The sequence below is a fragment of the Diaporthe batatas genome, assembly GCF_019321695.1.
Source record: "Diaporthe batatas strain CRI 302-4 chromosome Unknown Contig00026, whole genome shotgun sequence".
Lineage (NCBI taxonomy): Eukaryota > Fungi > Ascomycota > Sordariomycetes > Diaporthales > Diaporthaceae > Diaporthe > Diaporthe batatas.
The window spans coordinates 80,029-96,118 of NW_025408573.1; the positions used below are offsets into that span (position 1 = coordinate 80,029).

At 55.7% G+C, this 16,090-nt stretch overlaps 4 protein-coding genes across 4 annotated transcripts; 2 read left to right on the forward strand and 2 right to left on the reverse strand.

Annotated features, from left to right (window-relative positions):
- Positions 1-1,770: 1,770 nt before the first annotated feature.
- KVR01_013329 (uncharacterized protein) lies at positions 1,771-4,843 on the reverse strand. Its single transcript, XM_044791919.1, has 5 exons — positions 3,936-4,843; positions 3,815-3,870; positions 3,542-3,745; positions 2,892-3,470; positions 1,771-2,830 (listed from the first exon to the last, which is right to left on the reverse strand). Exons 1-5 carry the CDS (start codon positions 4,235-4,237, stop codon positions 2,250-2,252), a joined length of 1,722 nt encoding a protein of 573 aa, XP_044637591.1. The 5' UTR covers positions 4,238-4,843; the 3' UTR covers positions 1,771-2,249.
- A 73-nt stretch (positions 4,844-4,916) lies between these two features.
- Positions 4,917-5,987, reverse strand: KVR01_013338 (uncharacterized protein). The gene is made up of 4 exons (XM_044788378.1): positions 5,907-5,987; positions 5,651-5,824; positions 5,117-5,428; positions 4,917-5,030 (listed from the first exon to the last, which is right to left on the reverse strand). Exons 2-4 carry the CDS (start codon positions 5,822-5,824, stop codon positions 4,980-4,982), a joined length of 537 nt encoding a protein of 178 aa, XP_044637600.1. The 5' UTR covers positions 5,907-5,987; the 3' UTR covers positions 4,917-4,979.
- Positions 5,988-6,461: 474 nt separating this feature from the next.
- Positions 6,462-11,744, forward strand: KVR01_013337 (chromatin-remodeling protein SWR1; the record flags this gene model as incomplete). Its single annotated transcript, XM_044788073.1, has 5 exons — positions 6,462-7,253; positions 7,358-7,390; positions 7,461-8,677; positions 8,962-9,091; positions 9,165-11,744. 5 exons carry the CDS (start codon positions 6,462-6,464, stop codon positions 11,742-11,744), a joined length of 4,752 nt encoding a protein of 1,583 aa, XP_044637599.1.
- Positions 11,745-13,844: 2,100 nt separating this feature from the next.
- KVR01_013372 (uncharacterized protein) lies at positions 13,845-15,980 on the forward strand (the record flags this gene model as incomplete). Its single annotated transcript, XM_044790071.1, has 2 exons — positions 13,845-15,254; positions 15,360-15,980. The coding sequence occupies 2 exons, from the start codon at positions 13,845-13,847 to the stop codon at positions 15,978-15,980; spliced, it is 2,031 nt and encodes a 676-aa protein (XP_044637634.1).
- Positions 15,981-16,090: the final 110 nt, after the last annotated feature.

The following is a 16,090-nucleotide window of genomic DNA, read 5'->3' on the forward strand; positions in this document are numbered from 1 at the left end:
GCCAACATTGATGAACCCTGGGAGCCCACATGCAGCGACCCCAGCACCAGATACGGCATTAGTGAATGTATGTGGGGGCCTCATGCATGCCTGAGAAGTCTAGACAGTATTGACCATTTACCCACAGGCTTCCGAGGACAAAGACGAAACACAGCTTCCATTTGGTGATGCTCGAATACAAGTGTTTGGGCCGAATCATGACCATAGCAAGCACCACCTGCCCTAAATTAAAAAGTGCTGATCAGAATCACCGTCCAACCATACCGTGTGTTGGTGCGTACTAGAGATGGTTACTATAACTACCTATATACCTTTAACTACCTCTTAACTACTATACTACTTCTCTTCCTTTAAGGCTATTATTATAATGTTTATCTTAATCTAATAATTATAATAGTATATATTATTAAGCTTAAATAATCCTTTCTAAATTCTAAGATTATTTTAAAGGTTAGAAATAGTTATAGAGAAAAAGAGGTTATAAGTGTGGAAATAGACTTATATAGGAGGCTACTTCCTTCTAAATGTCTCTCTCCTTATTTACTAAGGGTAGATCTTTTACTTAGGTATATTAGCTAGCTAAGAGAGATTCCCTTCCTTTCCCTTTCTATTAGGTCTTTTTTAAGTTTTTAGCTTCTATTAGGTCTACTTTTAAGTCTTTAGGTTGGTCTGACTAACTAATTGGTTTGATAGTAGAAGGTAGAGGACTTAGTGATGGTGGAGGACTTAGTGTTAAAGGAAGGAAGGAAGGAAAGAAGGAAGGAAGGGGAAGAAGTACTCCTCCTCTTTTTATATAGGGGAAGGTATAAAGGCTTCTCTATAACTACTTCTTCTCTCTATAGCTACTTCTTCTCTTAACGACCCTCTCTTTTATAAGTCCATTTAGCTATAAAGAAATTACTAAAAGGCTAAACAATTGCCTATACTATAAGGCTACTATTTATATTAAGTGTATTTAAAGTTAGTCTTAGAGGGATAATAGTTAAATAGGTAAATGAACGTTATAGTGACTATCTCTAGTACCCACTAACGTACGGTATGGAAGGTATATATGTGCCAGGATCCATAGTGTTCCAGAATTTGCAAGTAGGGTGGAATCAAATGAGTTGACTACAGATAGAAGCGAGAGAGATGACAACCTGAGACAGAACAAGAATACCTAGGTATACATGCAACCTCGATATGTTTGGTTTACGCCAATCAATATACGACGATAGAAGGTACAATCCTGAACTTCGCAAGTGTCCGATCTGAGAAGAAGTTATCAGAAAATGACCGCTAAGCTCAGATAACATTAGACACAGCCGACATACCAGACAAAGGTCAACCACACGCACCTTGAATATCTTCTCGGTTTTCCATTGTCAAGTTGTTTGCCGTTAAGTGGTAACGCTCTGCAGTCTTGCTCAGAGAATGGTAGGGGCTGGGGGGTAGGAGGAGGACCGCCGTTAATAAGTGGTGACGCTCCGCTATGATCACTCGCTGACGCTCGCTCAGAGAATAGAAAGGGTTGAGTTGGGGGATAAAAGGAGAGATAGCGGAGCACCAGCAATATTGGCAGCTGCCTACCTAGGTACGTAAGTACAACAAGACTTCCAGCGCTGCGCCACCCAGACGGCCTTCCGCGGCCGTCTGAGTGCGGGAAGGTCCCGCGCAGAAAGGGAGTCGGAGCCAGTGAAACCCTGTCAGTGCAGAAGAGGGTATGTACGATGATGCAGAGTCTCTGACAGTCCTGTCAGGCACGGTAGGAAAATTGAGAGTCGTGTCATTGTTTCTATTCTCACCGCCTAAGGAGCGCTGGAGTGGATGCTCTGAGCCCAGATGCGATTCCTCCGCGTTCATCATGACAAATCCTGGCTGCCTCTTCCTCCCGTCACCATAGCGCAGATTGCTTGTGAGTGCCTTCTCGTCGCGCTCGTAAGTGGTAGCAATGACTGTGAATGAGATGCAGTGGGTTGTTACAGGTCCGAGTTGATGCCATGCGTTCATAAGCAGCGCTATGGCCGCATACATATGATCAAAGCATGAACATGAGCCAGTCCTTAATTTAAGATATCAGGCTCGTTCACCCACAGTTACAATCTTCATCTCGTCCAAAATAACAATTTCGAAAATGGGAAAGGAAGAGACCGCATCAAGACTGCCGTACGAGGCGCAAAAGAATTTCGCTGCCGGCGGGATATTGTATACCTAGGCCCGTTGAAATCCGTACAGGGCAGAGGGATGGATATACCTACATCTGACAGCGATCATTGCTGGGTCTCGTTGTCGTCTGAGTTCAAGGAAAATATTGTTGCCGCCCGCAGTCGGGGGCTGACTCGACGAGGCTCGTCTTCTTCGTCTATAGCCTTGGCACTAGCTGGTGTGAAGTTACGGCTTCTTTTCGTGCCCTTTTCACTGCCGCTGCCATGGCCGTTCCCTGACGCGGCAACCCCGGCATATGTCTGGCCTGGGGAAGCCGTGTTTGTGATGTCTTTACCAAAGTCGCCAGCGGAGGAGTGACGACTGAATGTAGGGCCAGAGCCCGACCCCGAGGATGTCGTACGATCATTGCCAATAATGCCGAAGGCCGTGTTGGAGGCAGAGAATCTGCGGGTTTGAGCTTCGACTGAGGGGGAAGGGTTTGTCGAGGACCCGACTGAGCCGGCGTTGTTCACATGGCGGTTTTCTTTCCGAGACTTGACCTCGCTTGCGGGCAGCTGGATTTGGTGTGCTTGGATGGACTGCGGCAGGACGGGGAGAGGCTGGGGCTGGTTCAGGAGTGAGTGAGTGAGAGTGTGGGCAAAGTCGGTGGACATGGGTGGGTTCGGGTTGTTGCAGGTGAATTGTCCTGGATATTTAATGTCAGACCCGGAAGCCACAACGACTCGGAAGGCGATGGGCCAACGAACCTGAAGCCGCATGATCTGCACCAAGGAACGCGGTCGGGGTGTTTGTTGGCACCTTGAGCATGTCCATCTGAGTATCCTCGTCTAGGCTGCGGCCAGACAAGTGCACTGGGTCTGCTGTGGCGGTGTCGCGCACGGCGGAGGGCATGTACGCCATGATGCTTCCCGCGGCTGGGTTGGCCCCAGACCTGTCATTGCCGCGGGCAACGAGGGTGGGCCAGATGGCGCTGGTGTTCACGTGGGACTGTTGTTGCTCCAGACCCAACGAGTCGATCCACTCCTGGTAGGCGGCCTCGTTGAACGGGTCGAGAAAGCTCGAAGCGGTGGATGCAGATGCCTTTTGCAAGTTGGAGCGGCCTGTGGTGATGGCGTCGAGCGTGGGAACTGGCCCGGCAGGGGCAGTCAGGGTTGTGGATATGGTTGGCATGTGTTGGGAGGCAAGCGGCCTGCGGCGTGGCGAGTGCAGGTGAGAGTCTGCACCATCATCCGGGTAGAAGGTTGGCACGGGAAGAGCTGGGTTGTTCTGGGGCCGACGCCACATTTGCGGGTTGGGCCAAGCTATGCCATTGGTCTCGAGGATGTCTGACAAGAATCGCCAGGTTAGCGAGTCAAGGTGGCAGAGTGAAGGTGGTATAGAGCCACAATTGACTGACCCAGAGGCGCATGTTGGAAGGCAAATGCGACAACGTTCTTGACCCGCTCGATGGGGTTGGAAGGCGAGTCTCTAGGAAATCCCTCACCGATGAGGACTTTGATACGTCCAAGGTCGTCACCGGGGCTCCAGTGGTTCTGGAAGAGCAACTCGCGCCGGAATGAGGGAAATCTCAACTCCTCGAGTTCACCCTGCTTCGTCATTTCTGGTGACACCGGCAGTCAGGACTTGGTCAGGGCACGGATGGCCGATGAAGGGAGAGACCGGGACTCACGCGAGGTGCTGGCGATCAGATTCGGCCAGGCACCAAAGGGCTGGAGCAACGTGGACCTGTTTTGAGGAAGCAATTCAGCATGCAGACATGTGGCGCAAGGGGCGGGCAGGGCAGAGCTCACGCAACCATGCGCCCATCGATGAAGATGCGGGCCTCGAACGTTGCCAGTTCGGGGTGCTTGGTGTAGCTAAGCGTGTGCTGGCTGGGCTTGGGCCGGCACCAGGAATGTATGGAGATATGGAAAGGGGATCCAGACTGCAGACCCGGGACGAAGCAAGTCATGACGGGCAGACCAAAGGTGGCACGGCTGTGGGAGAAGTCGGCGTCGGGGACAACATGGCAGTTGACCTTGAACTCCCTCAGGGGCACCCGATCATCTCGGCCCGAGGGGAAGAGGAGCACGTCCCAGTCGTCGTATCGCATCCTGAGACGAGGCTGGTGGCAAGCTGGAGTGGATGGAGGGACAGGAGCAATATTATCGCATGGAGGGGGCGGGAAAGGTGAGAGAGGGACGGCGTGGAGGAAGAAGAGAGGAGGCAGAGAAGGGAAGAAAGGCGAGGAAAGGCATCAGGCGAAAAGGATGGTGGGGGAGACAAGAGACGAACAAACAGTGGTGATCATCCGGCGTGAAGGAAGCAATGGAACCTTGGAAGGCAAGTTATCCAGGCCACAAGAGGAGCAACAAAACAAGAGCAAGTGCCACCCGAGCAGAGTGCAGGACCACAACCGAGACTTCCCAAGCTGGAGGTCGGATGTATAGAAACCCGCAGTCCTACACATGTAGCTTCCAACCTTATCAGCTGGTGCTTTCCCCAGCTGACTTGTCCCTCACGGATGAAGCCTGGCAAAGCTGCTTCGACCATATTTTTAGGGACATGTGGAAGGCGGATTCCAGGCCGTATACACACAAATATACGGCAAGGTGTTTGCAAAGATGATGTCAGTCGCCATACCGCACATCGTAGAAGCCACCGCCATAAACGCCTGGGCAGCCGTGTCCAGCAGCAACCCGCCCGGGTTATTCCTGCGTACTGGACTGGGCAGCGACCCATATCGTAAACGCAGTGCAGTGCATTGCATCGCATGTCAAGACCACAGCTGTCATGTCTGAATCTAGCTCGTTCCATTCGAGGTCTGGCACATATCTACAAGTACAAGGCACAGCTCAGTCCAGCTCCTCCGCCTGGAACGGCTCCGGATCCTCTGGTGCCCTCGCCTGTTGCGCCGTATGTTGTTAGCCTTGAACTGCAAATGGCTGCGACGTCGTCAACCCGCCGCCTGTCTGTCTGCTGCTAGACTCACCCTCGTTGCGCCTGCGCCGCCGAGCTCGCGCTGCAGCCCGTCCTCAAACTCGCGCGGGAAGGACGGCCGGTCGGGATATGTGGCCTTGACCACGTAGCAGACGCTCAGGAAGGTGGCGATGAAGGCCGCGATCTGGACGAGGCCCTTGCGTGGGCTGACCCAGGTGTACACGTGCGGCGAGAAGACGCCCAGCGTGTCGTAGTCCTCGTGGCAGGGCTCGCCGTAGTTCCTCCGCTCCTGCTTGTCCCACCAGTCGCCATGGGGGTCGCGGAACTGTCGCTTGATCGGGGCGGGCTGGACGTAGCCTCCGTTCTGTGCGGGAGGGCGTACCCCATCGTTAGCATTCTGGCTGCTCCTGCTGTGCTCCTTCCGGCCTGCCGCAGTGGCAGTGGCAGTGGCACTCCCACCGACCCCTCTTCCGGTTCTGACCTCCCCGCCTGCCGGCCGCCCTTGGCTTCATGTGTCTCCATCCCATCCTGTCGGCCGGGTCGTCTGGGGGCACTCTTTCACTCCTCCCCCTTGGTCTCAACGTACCATGTTTGGGTCCTCGACATCGGACAGGTTGGGGTAGGCAGGGTATCTCTCGTCGAGGTTCTTGTTGTACTCTGGTAGGTAGGTCCGTTGCTGGACAATGGGCAGCCGGCGCGCCGCGACTGCAGCCGTTGCCGACCGCAGAGGGGTCTTGGCTGCAATTCGTCGGGAGAGCATCTGTGGCGGTCGGTCGGGTTAGCGGCCAATTGGCTGTGGGTGTGTCAATCAATTGGGTGAAGGGGCAACGAGAGAGACATGCCTTGGGTATCGACCGTGGGCACAATGCGGGCTGTTTGAAGCTGTCGTTGAATGCTCCGACGTGACGCTGCTTCAATTCGATGCTCGGCACGGCGGCTGCTGTTGGCTGCCTGAGGCAGACAGTCCATAGACAATGGCCCGTGCGTCTTGGTGTACGTATGTACTCCGTAAGTGGGCACCTAGGTACCCAGGTACCTCGGCGCCAGGGAGCTGCCCAGAGCTACGTACCTTAAGTACCTAGGTAGGTAGGTACGTATGTACTCGGGTATCCGTAGAAGGCTCCCTTCTGAAATCTGCTCTGCCCGACCTGGTCTTAGCGCAGGCGACAGGACTCACGCATCTCAAGGTTTTCTGGTCTTTTGCCCGACCACGAGCAAGACACGTCCTTTTCGCGCCGTACAGCACCGCACGAGGCCCCAAACATGTCCAGACTCGACATGCGAATAGTCTGAGCCCCTGCCAACATCCAGACCTATTTTCTGGCCTGTCAAATGCCCGCTCTGTCCGGATCCCGACCCCGTTTCCCTCCCCGTCCCCTCTCCCCGCGTCGCTCGCTATGACGGAGCCCAGCGCGTCCACTTGTGGTGCTGCTGCTGCTGCCTCTGCCTCTGCCTCTGACGATTCCGAATCTGCCTCGGTCTTGCCCTCCAACAAGACAACCACCACCCCTCCCCGCCCTCCTCGGCCGAATCCAGACTCGACTGTCGATAACAAAGACGGCACCGTCGACGCCCGTCGCTCATCATCATCGTCGCCATTGCCATCATCGTCACACGACAACAACGGCCCACCACAGACCTCGAAATCTCCCCTCCGCCCCCCGCCCATCATCACAGACTCCCTCCCGGCGCCGACCACTGCTCAGCACGATGCTGCCCTGTCATCTCCAGACTCCCCGCTGTCCGCGCTGTCAACACCCCCCGAGTCGCCGACCGATGATTTCTTCCAGTCCCTCACCTCTGCTGCGCCCAACACCAACGGCCAGACTAACGGCCAGCTCGGCAACGGGCTGACAAATGGCCATGCCCGCGACACAGAGACCCCCGAGGACGACAGGCCCGCAAAACGTCGAAGGGTTCGCGACTCTACGCCCCCGCCGCCCGGGTCCAAAACTCGCAAGGTCTTCGAATCGCCGCCATGGAAGAAGTTCGAGGCCGATGGCCCCACCACCATCATCGAGGGTGGCAAGCGCAAGTCCGGCCGTCTGAACACGGTCCCTCTCGAGCAGATGAGCAGTGACAAGAGGATCACTAGGAAGTCATACTCTCAGAACAGCCCTCCTTCCAAGCTCAGACAGGGTTCCGCCAACGGTCACGCTGCCGCCAGCCAGTCTGCCAGACAACGCGCCGTCTCCGCCAGCAAGGCTCTTGCTTCCAAGTCGGGCGGCGCCTCGAAGCCCCCGCCGCGAAAGTCACTCGGACATGAGTCTAGATCCACTCCTAGGAATCGTAGACCCTCACCACCCCCTGCGCAACCAAGTCGGTCGTCTACTAGGACGCGACGCCCCTCGAGAAACGGCCATGACAGCCTCGACAACGACTTCTCCACACCCCAGCCCACGAGAACGACGCCCCGGATCAAGCTGCGCGTCAACCGAGTTCCCCTTACCGAACTGCCTCTGGTGCATCCTGACCGCGCCAAGAAAAAGAGGGTGGCCTCAAATATCGATGAATACTTCCGCGATGCCTACAACATACCTGTGACGGATGGAGGGCAGCTGATACCCGAGGATGAGCCCGTCTTGACCGACGACATGGCTCTGGCTGAGGCCAAGACGATCATACGCATCGAGGACGAAGCGAGGCCCGATGGCCTGCTCGGCAACAGCTGTGTCATATTCGAGCCCGAGGCCGCCGAGGAGCCGCCGCGACAATATGCGCACGTGGATCACCTGGTCAAAGCTGCACAGAACCTCCGCAAGTGGATGGTTCGGGAGCAGAAAGAGCATCGCGACAAGGCCAAGAAGCTGGCCGAGGCGTGCCAGGCGGTATGGCGATCTCGACAGCCGAAATCCAACGAGGAAATCGAGAGGGAAGCGCGAGACATGTGGATCGGGCGGTACCGGACAGTCGTGAAAGCTATGTTCGGCACCTGGGAGAATGTGAGGTTAGAGGTGAACCGGCGCCGCATGGAAGAATGGGAGGCCGAGGAGCAAAGGCGCGTCAAGGCTGCGCTGCAGGAAGCTGTCTCACGCTCAGAGCAACAACTTCTCGCCAGGCAAGCACAGTTTGACTCGGATATGAGCGACGAGGACCTAGATGAGGACGGCGAACCCCTGGGTTCCGACTCGGACGACAGCCAGATATCAGGAGATGATGAGGGGTCTGTGGACGGGCCAAGCGACGAGGACAACATGTCTTCTTCAGAGGAGGATGACGACCGTAAGTCGGCCGCATCTGACGAGGGCCTAACTCAAGAGCAACTCAGGGAGAAGTACGCCAATCTGCCCGACATCGAGAGCAAGATTGACAATAATGACGGCGGCGACACATCAATGGCGGAAGCCCTCAACGATGATACAAGTGACGAGTCCGTCGACATGGATGACGACATGGGCTCTTCAGACGACAGCAGCAACGAGAGCGGGTCGGACGACGACGACGACGGAGATGACAGCGGGGATGAAGAGGGCCGACCCTCCGGGCTACTTGGTCTGTTCTTTGGTGAGAAGGAGCTGAAGAAACTCCAGGAAGACACGGCCGACAGTGCCGCCGAGCCTGGCGATGCGCCCATGACCGACGCTGATGCCGCTGCGCCCTCCCCCGAAGGACAGTCGGCCACAGCACCAGCGGCAGACCGTCCGGCAACTCCAAAGGTGAACGGGACTACTGTGGACACAGATGCGACATCCGAGACCGATCAAAAGATGACCGACGCACCCCCACGGCCGTCGTCTCCGTCTTCTGAGGAGAAGCCCCAGCCAGCAGCCTCGGAAGAAACTGATAAAGCACCACCCTCGGAGGCTGTGCAAACGACACCGGAGGTTGATGCCACAACCAATCCCGTCAGTCCCGACCGGAGCCAGTCACCTCGAACGTCTGATACGAAACCCTCAGATGTCGACACTGCAACTTCTTTCGAGCGTATGAGCGGCCCGCTCGAAGCAAGCAGGAGCAGATCAGGTTCTCCTCATCCCACTGCTCCACGGACAGAGGTGCCTTTCCTCCTGCGTGGCACGCTCCGCGAGTACCAACACTATGGACTAGACTGGCTGTCCGGGCTTTATGCAAACAACACCAATGGCATTCTCGCTGATGAGATGGGGCTTGGAAAGACTATCCAGACAATTGCGCTGTTGGCCCATCTTGCGTGCACGCACGAGGTATGGGGGCCGCACCTTGTGATCGTCCCGACCAGTGTGATGCTCAATTGGGAAATGGAGTTCAAGAAATGGTGTCCGGGCTTCAAGATCCTCACATACTACGGCAACCAGGACGAACGGAAGAGAAAGCGCCAAGGCTGGACGAACGACGACTTCTGGAACGTGTGCATCACGTCATACCAGATTGTCCTTCAGGACGCCCAGGTCTTCAGGCGCCGGAGGTGGCACTACATGATCCTGGACGAGGCTCACAACATCAAAAACTTCAGGTCCCAGAGGTGGCAGACGCTGCTTGGCTTTAACACACATTCACGTCTCCTCCTGACGGGCACGCCGTTGCAAAACAACCTGACCGAGCTGTGGTCTCTCCTCTTCTTCTTGATGCCCTCGGAGAACGGCGTCGGTGGCTTTGCCGACCTGAAAGAATTCCACGACTGGTTTGCCAGGCCAGAGTCACAGATCCTCGAGCATGGCCGGGAGCAGATGGACGAGGAGGCCCGCGCCATCATCTCCAAGTTGCACAAAGTTCTGCGACCGTACCTGCTGCGGCGCTTGAAGGCTGATGTGGAGAAACAGATGCCTGCAAAAATTGAGCACGTCGAGTTCTGCCGTCTGTCCAAACGTCAAAGAGAATTGTATGACGGCTTCCTGGCTCGCTCCGAGACCCGGGACACCTTGTCGTCGGGTAATTACCTCTCAATCATCAATTGTTTGATGCAGCTGCGCAAGGTCTGCAACCACCCTGACCTCTTTGTCGATCGGCCCATCATGACATCCTTCCGCATGGAAAAATCTGTTGCTGCTGATTACGAGGTCACCGAACAATTGCTGCGCAAGAAATTGCTGGCACCGAAGCCCATGACTTCCGTCAACCTTGGTTTCCTGAACCTGGTCCCGACGCAACACGAAGACTTGTCCAACACAGTTGCAGAACGCGTCAACCAGCTGAGCTCGAACAGGGTCCTCCTGGATTTGCGCGAGACCCAGCGGATCAGGGGCCAGGCATCACACCACACCCTCGACCCTTCAACCGTCAAGTCCACCATTGGGTTTTTGGACAGCGCCGCCCGTTGGGGTCGGTTCGAGGAACTGCAACACTGCGTCTATTTAAACGCCTTGCGTAGGCAGCAACGGCCGATATATGGGAAGCGCCTACGTGAGTTCCTCACAATCGGCGCAGATAAGCGACCCTACAGACCTCGGCCCAGGGTTCCTAAGTTGGTCATGAGCTGGTTTGAAGAGGACTCGTTTATCCTGCGGACGATGATACCGACACTGGACCAGCGTGCTGCGTCCATGGAACGGACAATATCCAAGTTTGCCTGCGTCACCCCTGCTGTCGTCACGAGAGACATGGAGCCATTCCTGCTCGGCTGGAAAGGTGTCCAGGCGTTCGGCGACGCTGACCTGCGCCTGTCAGCACCTGTTAGACGCCTTCCCTTTATCCCTCCCGAGCGACCTATTGATCCCTGGCACGAGTCTCGCATGCGGCTGTCCATTCAATTTCCAGACAAGCGTCTCCTGCAATACGACTGTGGCAAGCTGCAAGCCCTGGATAAGCTTCTCCGCAAGCTCCAGGCCGGCGGCCATCGTGCATTGATATTCACCCAGATGACCAAAGTTCTCGATATTCTTGAGCAGTTCCTCAATATCCACGGCCACAAGTACCTCCGCCTCGATGGGTCTACCAAAGTAGAGCAACGTCAGATACTGTGCGACCGTTTCAACGTTGACGACCGCATCCTCTGCTTCATCTTGTCAACGCGATCAGGCGGCCTTGGTCTCAACCTCACTGGTGCCGACACTGTCATATTCTATGACCAAGACTGGAACCCTGCCATGGACAAGCAGTGCCAAGACAGGTGCCACCGCATTGGGCAGACTCGAGATGTGCACATCTATCGCCTTGTCAGCGAACACACCATCGAGGCCAATATCCTGAGGAAGGCGAGCCAGAAGCAGATGCTCGACGATGTCGTGATCCAGGAGGGTGCTTTCACGACGGACTACTTCAACAACCGGCATGGCGAGTTGTCAGTACAGGAGGTCGCCGGTGGCCTGATGGGTGAGCACGATGCGGCTGCCAACGCAGCGATGGACCTCGTCCTCGGCGGCGTCGACAAATCCGACACCCGTACCGCCACGAAAGCACTCGAACAAGCTGAAGATACCGAGGATGTCGTTGCAGCACGGGCCGCCGAAAGGGAGATCCTGCAGGACGACGCAGACTTCTCCGAGACGAAACCCGGGTCCGGGGCCGCCAGCACTCAGCAGGGCACGCCGCGGGAAGGATCACTTGCCCCCGGCCGGTCCGGCCTGGGTCTGTTTGTCGAGGCCGCCGAGACGCCCGCTGCGGAGGAGGCGGAGCCAGAGTACAACGCCTTCGGCGACAAGATCCACAACATCGACGAGTACATGGTGGCGTCCATGACCAAACAGCTCGAGGGCACCACGCTGGACCTGCCCAAGGACAAGAAGAAGGGGAAGAAGAAGGGCCGTGACACAAGGAGGCGCTAGAAGAAAAAGTGCAATCGTGGCTCGGGCATCATGTCGAGATTCAGCATACAAATGGCTTCGGGTGGTTTTATTGCAGCATGATTGTCAGGTAGTAATGGAATACTAGTAGCAGTAAGCAGTGTTACAGTCATAAGCCAGTCCCGATGCGGGAGGACTGGCAGGCGGTGTTATTTTGGGGTTTTCCTTCATTCACGGGTGCTAGGGGAGTCCAGGATGGGGGGCAGGCATGACATTGATTGCATTGGCGGCCATTCCACGTACTGTACGATGAGATTGTGATGATAAAAAAAAGCCGGTCCAAAAGGAAAAAGAGAGAGGCAGTTGTGGAAAAACCTTCTCCCTGCTTTGTCAAACGGACCTTGGGCGAAAATCGGAGAGGAACGGGCAGATCAACAAAACAAACCACTCTGGAGCATGGGGCTAGGCCGGCTGATATAGTTAGACTGATGCAGGATATACGTATTACAAGAATGGCATCTACTTGATAAGGGGGCTGGCTTAGCTTCATTGTCCTCGGGATAATACCCACGGCTATGCGTGCTCCTTTCCCTGCCTTGCTCTTTCCGGGGGCCAGCCTTGGGTCTCGCGTAACATGTTCCATCAAATGGCAACGTGCCGACCAGTCCTCCATTATCCGTAAACTCCGAGTCGTCCAGAATTGATTGCAGCGAGAATGCCTTTCCTGGTATCATTCCATCGTTCTCATTTGATCCCTTGAGGGCAATAATTCCTCCTGGGAGTCACTTGCAAGGCTGTGAGATCTGAAATCTGGATCAAATGAACTTCCCATAGTGGATGAACTTGTATTGTCCACATAATACAGAATGACCAGCTGGATGAATCGCTTCGGCCTTCAGTGTTGCCATAGTAAAGAAACGGATCAGACAGTTCGTACTTGTTCTCAGAGTCAAGTGCTCTTGGCCCAAGACCACAAGTCTTTCATGCAATGTGAGTTCCGTTCCTCAGCTTGTCTCTGTCGAGTTTGTGGGGTCCTTCAACTTCCCAAACTCTGAACCTCGCTCAAGACACAGCTTCACTTTCTCACATGTCTGAATTGCTACCACCATACTATTCTTCGCAATGTATCTGATCATAATTCCCTCCGCATGGTACATTAGTCTAGACACCACTGATTCTCTTGTCCCTGTCACTTCGCCGTTGGTAAGTCTTTGTGTGAAATTCAAACTTGAGATTCTCAGTTCACAACCAATTTGAAGAAAAAAAGGATTTATACTAATAATAAGCAGTTCAGCACAGTTTAACATCATACTCTGGCCACGATCTACACCCAGCTCCATGGCTCTCCAGCTCCAATGAAGCACAAGCATTCAGAGATATGGACGCTCTTGAATCCATCCCACAGCCTCAGACTGTTCGGTTGAGAGTGGGCCAGCCAGGCCAAACAACAGGGAGGGTTCCCCGAGACGGATGCGATTAACCAGATCTGGCTCTGAAAAGACATGACCCAGAAATTTTCAACCGATGGGAAAGTCACAGCAGCACTGTCTCAGACATCTGACCGCCGGGGCGGTTCCCAGCTGAGACGCTGCACTCAGGATCCTTTGGGGCTGAGGGATGCGAAAAAGTGGTTTCACAGGAGCATGTAGACAGCAGCGGTGGGATAAAATTGGGTTCCGCTGTGCTGACCAAAGCCGAGTAACCGGCGCGGTGCGGTGTTAGCATCCTGCCAATGCTGCAGCCAAGATCTCACGGCGCAAAGGGGCGAGGTTGAGGTTTCCAGGGCGCTCCATCACCGACACGTGTTAAGCGGTATAGCCCGTAAGGAGCCAAGGCTTTAAGATTAGAACTGGCCCTACCCGCTCGCACAGCCCAGTCCCTTGGCAGTAAATCCGGGTGAGATGTCGAGCTTGGCGATGACGGTTGGCTTCTTAGCAACGCAGCACCGCGTTGGGAGCAGCTGAGAAGGACAAGACCCAGACTTCTGAGGTTGTCTTGGGGGTGTTTCTTGTGTGTATAATAAGGATGGCCGGTTCCCTGGCCCCTTTTGGGACGCGGCAGTCGCCTCTTGCTGACCTGGGGATGCACCAGTTGTAATCTTATATCCACGACGAACAGCAAACGAACAGTACTGGTATCCCTATGGCTGAGGGAGACGTGCAACCGCTGACCGAATCGGAGATCAACAATTTCCTGGACGACCTGGACCACAACAAAGATGGCTTCATCGACTACAGTGAAGTAGAGCAGAAGCTCGACGCCGTGTACGACGAGCTCGTCCAGGGGACACCACAAGCCCACCACCGTCTACACCGGCAACATGCCAGCAGCAGCAGCGAACACAACACGAAGCAGGACCATGACCGCCACGCCTTCCTACGCAGCGTCATCGGCTCCGACAAGAACAAGATCCCGCGCGCCGACTTTGCCGCCCGGGTGCGCGAGTGGGGGATCCCGTCGATGCAGCAGGACAGCGAGGCCGACGAGTCCCAGAAGGCGTACATGCGGTCTCTGGGGATATGGCGGCGGCTGAGGTCGTACTGGGCCGTCCACGGGCCCGAGGTTGCCTTCCTGTGCCTGGTGGTCTCGCTGCAGATTGCCTTTGGCGTGTGGCAGTGCGTCAAGTACGCGTCGACGCCCGAGTATCAGGCCGCGTTCGGGTGGGGTGTCGTCCTCGCCAAGACGTGCGCCGGCGCGCTGTACCCGACCTTCTTCTTTGTCGTCCTGAGCATGTCGCGGTACTTCTCGACCTTCATGCGCAAGTGGTACTACGTCAGCCGCTTCATCAACTGGGACCTGGGACAGAGCTTCCACATCAAGATGTCCTGCGTCGCGCTGGCGCTGGCCACGCTGCATGCGATTGGCCATCTGAGCGGAACCTTCAACTGGGGGAGTCGGCAGAGTAGGGAGGAGGCGGTAGCCCTCCTCCTGGGCCCGGATGCTGTCCCGAGGCCCTACGTGAGATATGTGAGGTCTTTGCCCGGTTGGACAGGCCTCACGGCTCTGGGACTGTTCTATCTCCTTGCACTTCTCAGCATGCCCGCGGTTCGGAAGTGGAACTACGAGGTGTTCCAGCTCGGACATCTGCTCATGTTCCCCATCATCGGCCTGATGATGGCGCATGGCACGGCCGCACTCTTGCAGTGGCCAATGTTCGGGTACTGGCTCGCTTTCCCGACTCTCCTGGTGCTGGTGGAGCGAGTCACCCGGGTCGCTGTTGGGTTCCACCGCATCGCGGCCACTCTCACCGTCCTGGACAGCGAGACCGTCGAAGTCAAGGCCACCATCCCGAGTGAGCGGCTCTGGAAGTACCAGGCTGGACAGTATGTCTTTTTGCAGGTGCCCGAGCTTGGAAACTTCCAGTGGCACCCGTTCACTGTGTCCATCTGCGTGGGAAAAGAGATGCGTCTGCACATCAAGACCGACGGAAACTGGACCGGGAGGCTTCGAAAGCTGGCCGGAGAAAATGGCAGAGCCGACATCAAGATCGGGATCAACGGGCCGTTTGGCGCACCAGCTCAGCGCTTCTACGATTTCAGCCATACCATTGTCGTCGGAGCGGGAATTGGTGTCACGCCCTTCTCTGGGATCCTGGCCGACCTCCAGGCCAGAGACGACGCTGCCCATGGACATCCGGAGCACCAGGATGTCCACAAGAACGAGAAAGAATCATTGAGCGGCGCTGCCAAAGCAGACGCAACTCCTCTCCAGCACCAGGCTGATTCCAGCCAGACAACCTTGGCCAATGAGAAATCCAAATTTGCAGATGACTACCGGCGTGTAGACTTCCACTGGATGGTTCGGGATAGGAATCATCTCCTGTGGCTCTCGGATCTGCTAAACGAGGTCAGCCGCAGCCAGAAATGGCACGCAAACCACGACAGCGCGCAGCATCTCGATATCAGGATCTCCACACATGTCACGCAGAAGCGCAAGAGCATCTCCACCCATGTCTACCGTTGGCTCCTCGAGATGCACCGCACACCCGAGCACCCGGAGAGCCCGCTCACGGGGCTGATCAACCCGTCTCATTTCGGCCGGCCAGACTTCACCAGCATCCTCGATGCGCATTATGAGGAGATGTTGAAGTACAAGGCTGTGCTAAACGAGAAAGACCCTAGGCGGTGGAGCGACGAGGAGTTCAAGGTCGGTGTCTTCTTCTGCGGGACGCCTATCGTGGGTGAGATGCTGGCGGACCGCTGTCGGCTCCTGAGCGCGAGGGGGCGTAATGATTCCAGCAAAATTGAATATCACTTCATGATGGAGGTATTCGGGTAATTTGTGAGTTGTGGAGTTTAGTCTTTGTTGGATTCATGCGTAATAAAGTATAGCTTGTTATGGCGTCAAAAGTTTATCCTGTCAACTTGAAGAGGTCTGAGGCAGTTTCC